Source organism: Camarhynchus parvulus, chromosome 4 (genome assembly GCF_901933205.1).
Source record: "Camarhynchus parvulus chromosome 4, STF_HiC, whole genome shotgun sequence".
Taxonomy (NCBI): Eukaryota; Metazoa; Chordata; class Aves; order Passeriformes; family Thraupidae; genus Camarhynchus; species Camarhynchus parvulus.
In genome coordinates, this window is record NC_044574.1 from 5,804,976 (window position 1) to 5,817,752 (window position 12,777).

Genomic DNA, 12,777 nt, shown 5'->3' on the forward strand with positions numbered 1-12,777 from the left:
CGGAGATCTCCTGTTCTGAAGCACACAGAGCCGTTTTTTATTTGCCATAACTTTTCCCTCTAGCCTGGGTTGACCTTTGATGGAGTTGTTTCTGAAACATACTAGAGAAGCACAGCAACCTTGAAGTCCCTGTACAGGAACATTTTCACTCCTGTGAGCCACATTAGGACCATTCACAAGCACTTCAATCTCTCTCAAGCTGCAATCCCACAAAGAGGGATGAGAATTGCAGGTATTTACCCCTTTACTACTCACTCCAAGGTCAGGCCACAATTCGTAGAGAATAATCTTTTTATTTTCTCAACAGAAAAGCTGCCGCTGACTTCTCTTTTTTAATTCTGTGTATGACTGGCTTGCTTTTGCTGCCAACCTCTGATTCTGCTGTGATTTTCAAGGACTAGAAACATTTCCTTTTGTTCTCCCTGGGCCGGCACATCAGCCCTTGAACAATGGGGTGGGATTTCAACAAAGACTCTATTATCATTGCCCGGGCTTATCTCATCTCCGTGAGGCCTTACCTTTCTGTTCAGAGCAGGTGACTCGATTTTAAGAGCTGCACGTGGTTCTGTGCAGCGGTTCAGTGTTTTCTGCCAGCTGGCAACGATTTTTCCTGCAAGTTACCCATTTGAAAGGGTACATACACACATCTAGTGGGATATATATTTAGAGGGAATCAGACCTAAGCACTGCTCTCTTCCATGATGCAAGAAGGGTAAAACTGAAGGAGCAGCTGACTGAGCTTTGGGAGACATTACAAGAGCAGGTAGTGACAGGACAAGGGGGAATGGCTTTAAACTGATAGTAGGTTTAAATTAAATATTAGGGGAAAAATTTACTGTGAGGGTGGTGAAGCACTGGAACAGGTTGCCTAGAGAAGCTGTGGCTGCCCCAGTGTTTAAAGCCAGATTGGAAGGAGCTCTGGGCAACTTAGTCTAGTGGAAGGTGTCTGCCCACAGCAGGGGCTTGAAACGAGATGATCTTCAAGGTCTTTTCCAACCCAGGCCACTTCATGATTCTATGATGATTCTGTTCAGTATCCTAAGTATTTGACTGAAATGAAGAACAGTCACTAGGGTTTTGTGTTGACTTAGGAAGCCCAATACTGGGCTTCTCTCAAATCTCACTGTTGTGGGGAGTGTTAGTGCAGAAGTGTGGGATGATAAATCTGTTGTACACTCAGAGCAACCGCTGATAGCTTTGGCTTGAAAAACATCTTGCAGTGCCTGGGGAAACACAAACATTTCCACTTCCAGATAATGACCTTTCTGTTAGCAATTTATCTAAATCTGTTGGTGAGTTACAGGTCCAGTGAAAGCAGAAAATCTTTCATTTATGCTGTACTGAGCCTTGCCTGTGCACTAAAGATTGGTATTGGGCATTTTAGAAACGGATCTTCTGTGAATTTCAGCAACAACCAGCTCTGTTTGCAAACAGCTCAAAGTCCTTTTGTACAAGCCTGTTTTTGTCCCATGTCAAAGCTTCTCCAGAAGCCAACTCTCACCCTGTGTGCTTCAGTGCCAGGAGGTGTTTGAACCTGCTTTGAACAGACATTCCACCTGTCAAACAGCAACTAGGAGGTGTTAACCCCAACCAAAACCATGCTGAGGAACGGAGCAGCTCAGCCCTTTCAGGCTGTCAGGGCGACTGCGTGACTCCGGGTGCTGAATTCTGCATCTGAGGCTGAAATTACATGGTAGGAAAATTACATGGTAGCTGAGATAACAGCTTGCTGTTGACAAAAAGGGAAGAGCCTGCTCTTCACTGCCTTCAGTCACCATCCACACGCAGCCTGGCTACAGTTTATGCTGGTGCTGGCATTCCTATCACCCTGTGCTGATTCACCTTGCCATTAAGGCAAGAAAAGGCAGCTTCTTCTTACCAGGTGAGTGAGGTTGAATTGGGTCAGTCAAATTTAATATATCTCTCTGAAAGGGAGTTTTGTAACTGGCTTAAGCTGCCCTGTCTAAGACAGAAAAAAAAAAAAAAAAGGAGCATTCCCACCTTATGGTCCATCACTTGCCAAGTTTTCCTGCTACTTCCATGTGTTGGCAGAGAGCTGCTCTTTCTGAAAGGTAAGGCAACCAAAAAAATCAAGGTCAGTTTTCCTTGACCTTTCCTGAGGAAGGTAGCAAGATCTATCAGTTGGGAGAGGGAAGGCTGTGGGACAGTCTTCCATGGCAGGCTTAACCCAGCCTAAACCAGCTGGAAAAGTGGATTCTAACCCGAGTGAAATCCTGGTGAAGGCACAGCCCCTCTGGGTGGCAGATGGGTTGATCCAATTAACTACTCCTCTCTCACTGATTAGGCATGAAACAGCTAAAATCCAAGATCCGTGATAGTAAAACTTCAGTAACACACTGGTGAATCCAAGTGGAAGATGGAGATTTCCCAGACAAACTCTCTTTCTGCTTGGCAGGAGCACTCCAAGCCTGTCACATCCCTGCAATTTACATTCCTGCAACCTAATTTTTTGTCCTGCAAACTCCAGTTCAGTGACATTTCCTCTGAATAACGCCTGCCTCCCTGCTTGTCTCTGGATTGATCAGTCGGGTGAAGAATTACTCAGTTTTATTCTGCTTGTGAGAAGGCATCAGCAGACGTGCCGGTATGCTAATTACAGCATATGTAGATTTTGGGAGGTGTGGATTCTCCTGGAAAAGGGAGGCACTGGGAATGGCCCTGGGCACAGGGCAGCCACGAGGTGGCACGCTGGGCTTTCACTGCTGCGCCTTGCTCTCCCAGGAGCAAGTTATTCGGGAAAAGCAGGCAGATCTTCAGTGGAGTTATGTAAAACACCATTCCTGTTAGCATCCATCCATCCTGCAAGAGCAGGCTTTGATTTCCACATAAGTGGCTAGTTAGATTCGAAGTTATTGTCATATGACTGAAATAGATCTCTTATGTCAGTCAAAACAGAATGCAGGATGTGAGTCATGCTTTGCAAAAAGCAGGAAGTTTGGTTTTGTTGGCAAAAATTTTTAATACAGAGAGAAAATTATAGGGCTGCATTGCCATGTTTGTCATAAGGATTTGAGAATAACGTTGTCCATCCCTTGGAGAAATGTTTCCAAAACAAGAAAAATAAGAGCATTTGCATTCTGATTATTATTCATTATTCCTCGGTGCCACGGAACCTAGGAGGAGTCTAGAAGGAAACTGTACTCTGGTGAGAAGTGCCAGATCCTCCCCAAAATAAAAGGCTGCGATTGGGAGGCTGCTGCTCTGGGGCGGGGGTGGGAGGGAACGCGAGAGAATGAGGTCATGCTCGGGGTGGTTGTTGTTCTGCCTGAAGTGTGATAAACCTTCGTGACCCAGCACAAAGGTACAGGTGCAAGTCTAGTCGTGCAATATCCCGATATTCTGGAAGTTTCTGGGGTCTGTGGTTGTCTCTGAGTCCCTCAAATAAGTGGTGGGACAAGAGATAAGTTACTGTAAAAAGCATGGCAAGGAATCAGCTTTTCTTCATTGTCTAGGAATATAATGGAGTTTAAAATTTAACTAAATTTACCCTTCAACATGACTGTTCAAAACATCACCATGCAAAAAAAAAAAAAAATGGATTTAAATGGAGACAGGTGCAGGGGAGGGCAAGTCAGAGCAGAGAGCCAAATGTGTAAGGGAAGAATAAAAGCCTTTGGCTTGGTTTGCCTAGAGAAACAAGGAATTTGATTACTCTTTATAAACATATGAACGGTAGACACTCAAGAGAGAGGAGTTATCTAAATAAAGAAAATAGTAGCACAAGAACATATGGGTACAGTAATAGAATGTCATTTAAGTTACTAAAAATGACATGTGCCATTTGGCAGGTGGCACAGGGTAAATTCTTTTGGACTTTGTTATAATGAGGGAAGTAAAAAAACCCAAAGAAAGGTCCCTGGATTGCAATTCAGTGGTTGGCTGGGGAGGGGTGTTTGTGACCTGCGTTTGCATACACCTGGTGCTCTAAAAGAGCTATATTTCCAAATCATCAGAAAATAAGAGTGCAAGCAGGAGGAAAAAAATTAGGTACCAGTCTAAAAATGACAATTATGAGCTCTTTTTAAAGAATTCATTGGGCAATCAAAGAGCCACAACTTCAAGAGAGAAAAAACATTGACAACTCTTGTTTTATTAATGGACTGGAGAGTGTGAGTAAAATTAAAAAGAAATAGCCAAAATGGAGAAAGCAGGAAATAAGGAAGTGTTGGTATAAATGAGAAGCTGTGAGAAGCTGAGTAGTTATTGGAAGTGAAGCACATCAAAGGAAATCCATAGCTGGCAAGGCTAAATCCCAGAAAACCCTAGAAGTGAATGGTACAGGCCCATTACTAGATGGACATGATTAAAATGTCAATAACAATGCAGAAGTGTTCATTGAACATTTATGATCTGTGTTTGTAAAGAAGCAGGAAGATACATGTGTGGGGGGTCACCTGACAGTGATGTGATTCATTTCAGTGCATTAGTGACCAGTGGAGCTCTTGTCTTCCAGGGATAACTGTGGCCCAGGAGGTTGGAAACAGCTGACTGCAGACTTGTGTGTTGACATTCCTCATCAGTGAGCCTTGATTGACCAGGGCAATTCTAGGAGGCTAAAAAAGTGCCAGGCTGGTGCCTGTCTTCAGGAGAGGAGGCTGCATGATATGGAGGAAATGTAGATTTAATAACATCAGATCTGTGGATAATGTTCTGGATCAACACCAAAAAAGGGTGTTATGTCACTCATTAAAGAATTAGTAATGCCAGTCGGAGGTCTAATAGAAATCTCATTTCATGCTTCTAAAAGACAACAAATAATTCAATTTCCTGCAAAAGGAAGGAAAGCTGTAATAAACTTTTAAAAGCATTTTTACTTAGAACTGCACAATATTTTAATTAAACAGGGTAATAAAGCATCAGTGAAGAATACATTAAACACTGGTCACAGAGATTATTTTTTTATAAGTGGTTATAAATCACTATTGAATAAGGCAATGTCTAATAGGACCCTTCAGGATCATATGTGCTGTACTACACACATACGTAATCAATATTTTCATTAGTCATTTGGAAGTAAATACAAAATCAGCCCTAATCCAATTTGCAGATGACATCCTCATCAGTTGGGTGGTACCATCAGGATCACGAAGGACTGTTCTTCAAAATATGGTAAACTGGGTCTGGAAAAAACGGGGGAAAAACTAACCCTGAAGGGGACAATTATATGTATCATTTATATCAAGTATACAATGAACAGGGACTCACAGAATGACTCGGGTTGGAAGGGACCTCAAAGACCATCTCGTTCCAGCCCATGCCATGTGCAGGGACACCTTCCACCAGCCCGGGTTCCTCTGAGCCCCATCCAGCCTGGCCTGTCCTGGAACACTTCAGGGACAGGGCATTCACAATTTCCCAGGACAGATCTGTGAACACATGGAGGGAACACGACTTTAAGGTACCGCAGGGGCTTCCTGGGGCTGCTAACACACCTGGCCAAAGTGCTGGGGTTAGTGGTCCTGGGGCTGTGTGTGCTGGGGTGGGGGGCCACAGAAAGCCCTCACAAAGATGAGGTGACCTGGGGTCAGCACAGGGCCCATTTCGGTACCAGGGTTAGGGTTACGTGTACCGCCCAAACAGCCGGGGGGGGCACCACCGAATGACAGAATCAAATCGGCTGGACAAGACCTGTAAGCTGACCGAGTCCCCGGTCTGTCCCACAGCCCAAGGGCGCTCAGCGCCGTGCCCGCTCCGCCTTGGCCACCCCCGGGCCCTCCCTCCCTCGCGGCCCGCTTCCCGCCCGACGGCTCCATTCCGCTCCGGCCTGGGGGGGCGCTTTCTGCGCCCGCCCCCCCCCGCGCCGGGTGGTGCGTGCCGCTGGCCCCGCCCTGCCGGCGCCGAGGAACAGCCACGTCTCCAGCCCGACCGAGGAAGGGGCGGGGCCACGTCGCCCGCGCGCCAGACGGCAGCCAATCGGCGGGCGGGCCGGTGAATCATGCGCTCGGCAATTGGCCGGCGCGGCGGTAGAGGAGGGGGAGAGAGCGGCGTGGCTCTGATTGGCCCGGCGGGCTCTGTTGACAAACACCCAGCTCCTCCCCGCCCCCCGCCGCCAGGTGCGCCAATCAGAAGGAAGCGGCGGGCTGAGCGGCGTGGCCGCGGACCAATGGAATGCGTGTCCGCCTCGCAGGGGCGGGTGCGCGCGGGGTGCCGGTACGTGGCGGGCGGGCGGGCGTGGCGCGGCGGGCAGGGCTGCGCGCGCGGCGGGCGCCCATTCTGTGGCGGCGACAGCGGCGACAGCGACAGCAGCGTTCATGTCCTAACGGGTTGCGGCGGCGGGCGAGCCGGGCCCCTCCATGCGGGGGCCGCGGGGCCGCAGCGCTCTGGCCGCCTTCGCGTTTCTGGTGCTGCTCGGGGTGGCGGCGGGCGGCCCGGAGCCGCCGCCGAGCGATGCCGCGGCTGTGGAGGCCGCGTTCGGGTTGGGGGCGGCCGCCGCTCCCGCCGCTCTGCCCGCTGGTTCCGCGGACGTGACAGTGGAGGACGATGAGGGCGGTGTGGCCCCTGCAGGGCCCGGAGAGCCGGACACTGAGGGCAGCGGAGAGGCCCGGACCGGCAGCAGGTGAGCGAGGGAGGGCGGTGACTGGGGTGGGGAGCAGTGCTTGGGGTTGAAGGGGGGTTTCAGTGCCCGGGTGAGAGTGCGGGGTCGGTGTCTGTGGTAAGGGTCATGCCTGGGGCTGACTGGGGAGAGTGTCGGTGCCTGGGATGGCCGTCGGGGGCTGGGGTTCCTCAGCGGTGTCGGTGGCTGGCTGGGGGTCAGTGACTGGATGGAAGTTGGTGTGGGACGGCTGAGGTGGGGTCAGTGCCTGAGGAGGCTGAGGAGTGTCGAGAATCACTGTCTGGGTCTGGTTAGGGGGAGTATCAGTGACTGGGATGGGGTCAGTGTTGGGACTGTTGAAGGGTGTCTGTGACTGGGGTGGGGGTCAGTGGTCTCAGCGGGGAGGTGCTGGGGAGGGGATCGGCTCCGGTGTGGGGGTGCTGGGCGAGGGTCAGCGCCTCAGGGGACAAGGGTGCCGTGTCCAGGGGGAACACGATTGTGTCTGGGCTAGGAATCAGCTGCTCGGGGTGTTGGGGAGGGGGCAGTGCATGGGGAAAGGGCTGCAGCGTCCCGGGGGTCGTGTGTGGGGCAGGGCCCGTGCAGGAGTAGCGCTGGGATGGGTCGGGAGTGTTGGAGCGGGAAGAGGGGAGGAGGGAGAATTGCGCTGTGGGGTTATCGTGGGTGGAATGGTGCTTGGGAAAGCGGTGAAATACGGGTATCGCAGGCTGGTGCGTGGAGCTGGACTGTGGGACACGCAGGGGAGTGTCCCAGGACCGGAGGAGAGATGCAGGGAGAACGGGTGGAAGGGATGAGTCCCGTGCTGGGGCTGGAGGAGCGCTACCGGGATGGACAGGCTGGACCGAGGGGCAGCGACAATGAGGAAAAGGCACTCCGGGACCTCACCAGCGCTGAGGTGCTTGTTCTTTACGCCGTGGTTAGCAAGGAGAAAGGGTGTCTTAGTTCTTAGACAAACAAGCTGCCGGATGTCACGCTATGTGACATCTGGCCCGTCTGCTTACCCTGGTATTACCACGTCTCGATCCGTTCCTTGCCTTGCTCCCAGTTGTGTGCCTGCGGGAAGGAGACCCTAAAGCATCTGGAGTCTAAACTCTTCCCAATGCCCGCAGCTCACAGTTGTTCAGAGCACGCTGTCCTTTTCTGTCATCGTTTTGTTTTAAAGAGAATGCAGTTCCCTCTGAGTACTTAATTGTCTGTTCAGCGCAGCCACTGGGGTGTGCCTGAGGGGAAGCCAAACATGCTAGGCAAATTGATGAACAAGTTTCAGAATATAAGAAAGGGAAATAAAATTCTTAATAGCTTCGTGTGGCAAGAAGCTCCGGCAAAAGGAAGACTTAGATGAATGACTCGAGTGCAGAAACGTTAGTGAGCTGATTCCGGTGTGTTTCTGAATTGGCTGTTAACGAAGAGATGACAAGCCACAGCCAGAGTTTAAAGGAAGAACAGCATGACTAAATGCCTGCTGTATTTGAAAACATCAAAATGAATAGCCCAAAGCTTGTTTTTAGTATGCCCAAGCATTCACTTAAAACAAGAAACCGGCTGATAACTTGGCACCCTGTTTTCTTGGAGGACAGTCTCACCAGTTAGCAACAGGATCATTCTTTTGTTTATCAGGTGATCAAAATACCACCTGGTTTATTGTAATTCTGCTGTATTCAGTTTTTGATAGGACCTTTGTTTGTTTAGCCTAGGAGAATTTTAAAAATATATTTTCTGCTTGTCTTCCAGAGCTAAGTAGAATACACTAAAGATGTTCAATGTAGTAAATTAAGCCTGAGATTAAATGTAGCTGCTCTGTAATTGATTGGCATGTAGGAACAGATTTGCTGTCATCAAATAAAAATAGAATGGCTGCCTGACCATAGTGTTTGTGTGCATTTATTTTTTAATCTGAGATTTCCACTCATCTCAGCTAATTGTTCTTCTGCAATACACAGGCAATATAGAGGTCAATATAATCTGGAAAAAAAAAAGAAAAAACCAAACCCGCAACTGTCTTTGCTGTAGGCAAATGAATATAATCATCTTGGTTTGAAGATTTCTTTGTTTTCCTAAAAGAAAACAGGAGGATTAGTGATTTACTGTACTCTTTACATACAGACATGCAGGGTTTGCTGTTGGAATAGCTGCTTAGAGTGCAAGTTTAACAAACAGCCATGTTTGCAATGTCCCAATGGACTTTTGAGGGTTTGATGATTCTTCTAAACTGAAACAGGAACAGTGGTAAATGTTCCATGATGACGATGAGTTCTGCTTTGTTTTTCTAACAAAAACAACTTACTTGAATAAATGCAAAGTTTGGTGCAGTGAAAGGGTGTGGGTGAACTAAAGAACTGTTCCTCCTCTGTCCTGTTTGCAACTCCCCTTGCTATCTTAGCCCTTTTGTTTGTGGGTAAATCATACCTTCACTTCTTTAACGTAGACCTGTACTGTGCTCAGGCCTCCTGACCTCCCAAAGTGGGCTGTGATCACTGTGGGCACTAACAAAGGTTTCAAGGCCCAGGACTGGCCTTTTGTCAGTGTATGTGGAAGTTTGCAGTAGATATTTTGCATAATTTAAAGGGGGGACATTATCACTGCCCTGGAATAACAAGTTCCTGTCTGTGAGCAAAAGAGGATAGGAACTGGTAAGAAAACATTTTCATTCAGCCACAGAGGCTGTTTTTAGATGGTTGGGGTCAGGGAAATGTGTCCAGATGTGCTTTCATAGTGACAAACTGCAAATAAAATCTCACTACACAGCATTAGCTTGTTCTCTGCCAGCTGCTCTGATTTCTGATATCTCTGTATGCTGCATGAACTGGCCCCTTGCTTTAGTCCTGCTGTTGGCCATCTGTAAGGGCCCAGAAGGGATTTTCTTCTCCTCCAGCACAATACATTTTGGACCAGCAGCTCAAGGCAAGGAGAAGTGCAGGTCTTCATTTTACTGATGTTAATTTTTCAGGTGAAGGATCCCAGGATTTAAGTGACTGCCTCATTTTGAGTAATATCTTTTTGTATCTTTTTTGTTCTGGTCCGGGCTTGTGGAGAATATTGAAATATAATTTTGTGGTATTGGTCATAGGTTTGTTTTTTTCCTGTCTTTTTTATCCCTGTGATGTGATTCACTCCCTGGTATGGTCTGTCATTTAATGTCAACAAGTATTGACACAGACTTGATGCTGTTTGTCTCTATCCTCCTCACTTCCTTTGTGTTAAAGCTGTGATTTTTGACTTCAAGCTGGGTAATATTTTGAGTTTTCCCTTCTCAGAAGAGAACCTGTTTTGGTAGTGTTCTCAGAAAACCTGTGTGTTCCTGGAAGATGGCAGCTTTGGTCAAGGCAGTCTTTCAGCTTTACCCCAGTCAGGAAGTGATGTAAATAAAGCCAGCAATAAGGTGCTGTTTTTCAGAGAATAAAAGAGTTTATCAGGCCTAACCAAAATAGAAACTGAGTCAGGAATTCCTTTTGCTTTCCGTTTGTCAATCAGTTGGCCCAAAGACACATCAAAAATACCCTTTTTCAGTTTGATGTAATGGAATTACAGGAATTGCAGCCCTGATGTCTTGAGCCAGCAAAGGCTGGCAAACAGGTGGCTGAAAGGACTCTGTTCTGGAACTGTGGCTGCTTTCTTTTTATGTTTCTAAGATTTTGATGTAGGAATTGCCATAATACACTGCAGTAAGCCCACAGTGGCACTGTGGGGGTGACAAAAAGCAAGTCACCTGCCTGTTTTTAAGCTCTGAAATATTTTCTTGAAGTAGATGCCTAAATTGCTTTTATCATAATGTGTTAATTTAGTGCTTGACTAGACTACCTGAGCAACAGAAAGATCTCTTGTCACCACTTCATGCTCCCAGTACACAAAGCTGCAAGCACTGGAATCTCACAGAGAAAGGGAAGGGAAAATCTGACAGTGAGAAAGTGTGACACTAGAGAGAGTGTTGGGCACAAATTTCAGCTCTTGCACCAAGTTCAGGGATGGGGTTTTAACTTACTGGAGTCCATCAGAGAAGAGGAAAACAGGTATTGAGATTTTAATTCAGACAAATAGAGTAAGGAATGAAGGATTTTATCAGAAGAGTGAGGAGTTTTAGCTCTTTTTTCCTGGTATGTGGTATTGCTGAAGAGCAAGATGAAGCTGGAACCAGAAATGTGGCTATTTAGTTGAAAATGAATCAGTTATTTAAAAAGCAGAGAGAAATGGATGTTTTTCTTAAACCTAGTTCCAGTTCTAAAGGTAGCCACACCTAAGATTTAGATATAGCTGGGCTGGTGCTGTTCCTCTGTCTCATGACAGTGTGTGCTCAGTAGGTGAAACAAAGTCCATTCTCCAGATGGGGACTAACCCTGAGTGCCACTGTACCCAAGAAAAGCCAGGATTTTTACACTGTGCAGAAGTGGGTGGTTAAACCAGTTCCTCCAAGTGTGTGCTGCTGGCACAAAGGTTCCCCACGCTCCCCTCCTCTTTCCTAATCAACTAAACTTAAAACTGAAGTGTGGTTACAGCACCCTTTGGGTGGCTGGAGGTCAGGGTGCAGGTACAGATTCCAAAACCACTGTCTTTGTCTTCAGTGGTGCTGGAGAGCCTTAAATAGTGAGGTAACTCCTAGGGAAGGCTAGGTTTGCATCTGGTGGGGGAAGATAATACAGAAATGTGAGATACAAAGGCATGAAGCACTTGTTACTTGAGGGAGAAGTCAAAGAGGAAGAATTAGATAAAGGAAAACAATGGGAGCACACAGGAAGAAAACATTTCACAGTGTGATTTTAGGATTTGTCTTCTCTGCAGTATGGCTGCCAAAATTCCCTTCATTCTAGCTGCATTTCTACCTCTTTTTATAACCTAGTTGTCAGGAGGATCAACATAAAATTTAAGTAGACCCACTTGGAATAATATTTTCTTATGCAATGCTAGAGGGTTTCAGATAAATTGTTTTACCATAAAGCAAACAGATTGTGTTAAATATGTGTCCAAGGCCTTTGGTGTGTGAGCACTTGTTTACAGTACTTGAAAATAGTCAATCTCCTGCAATCTGGTTTATTATTAACCCAGTCTACGTTTCTATGCAGTTGGGAAAAGTGTTTGTAATCAGCTTATAAAAACTTATGTCTTCTACTGTGCAAATATTTGCACAATTGGTATTTTTCTAACAGTTTCTTAAACTTAGCTTTTTGAGGAATGTGATGCTTGGCCACCTTCAGAAGTAGGAGCTGATATGGCATTTTTGGAACAGGTTAAAGATCTCTTTATTAGTAGTGTAGTGCTATAAGCATTATAAAAATCCAATAAATTGTGTGGGTTACTTTAACATGTAAAACAGCCATGTTTTACATGACCTTTGTTGGAGGTGATGTCATGAGCCACTCTCCCTGAACATGTTTTTAGATCATGATTTCAGTTTTTCCTTCCTTAAAGCAAACTAATAACCCCCATCATTTCTTCCCTAAATTCCGTCTTACTACACCATTAACTTTGAACAAGTGAATATATTTGGCCAGAGCTCTACATAATAATTTATTGTCCCTTATTGTTTAAAGTAAAGATTAATGTACATGTCTGTGTGTGCACTACCAGCTCCCTGCCCTTTCACCCTCACCTGAAACTGGTTAATCTCCCCATCACTTTATTTGCACAGTTTCTTATTCTCATTGAATCAGTGACTATAAAGGTCCTTCTGGGTCACTGGATCCAGCCCCCCTCAGTGCAGGCAGCCTGTAAAGTGATCAAGTTCTACTCCCTCTGCCTTTGAAGACTGGTGAGCTGCTGCAAGCCAAACTGACAACACAATCTCAGCTTTTTCAGGTCAGAGAGAAACAATCTTCAAGGGAAAAAAAAAGCCCTTCAGAAATGCCTTGTCAGTGCTTTGTCTCTGATGTCTCTCTTGTTTATTTTGTTTGTTTGTTTATTTCAATGCTGGAGCTCTAGCCCAACCAGAAATGCTTATTCTAATTGTACAGCTCTGTAAGAAACAAGATTTACTGAAACTGAGGAGCTTCAGGCACTGTAGAAATCAGCAGCCAGCCTGTCATGGCCCTGTATCCCAGACATCAGGCTACTTAAAGCCCAAGCTGCAAAACCCAGTTTCGTTTCTTCATGGTCTGCAGGTGTTGGAAGTTTTTTGTAGTGCCCTGTGTGTGCCTTTGGAGGGACTTTTTTATTCAGAGACTTACAAAATGTCCTAAAAATTTGATATTTAATCCAAAATTATTGAAAACTTAGTT

At 46.5% G+C, this 12,777-nt stretch overlaps 1 protein-coding gene across 1 annotated transcript in view; it reads left to right on the forward strand.

Moving 5' to 3' along the window:
• The first annotated feature begins 6,173 nt into the window (after positions 1–6,173).
• Positions 6,174–12,777, forward strand: part of EIF2AK3 (eukaryotic translation initiation factor 2 alpha kinase 3) — a 43,193-nt gene continuing 36,589 nt past the window's right edge. The window contains exon 1 of the mRNA XM_030947859.1: positions 6,174–6,577. Within this exon, the coding sequence (XP_030803719.1) occupies positions 6,315–6,577 (263 nt within the window). The 5' untranslated portion in view covers positions 6,174–6,314. The remainder of the gene's footprint in view (positions 6,578–12,777) is intronic.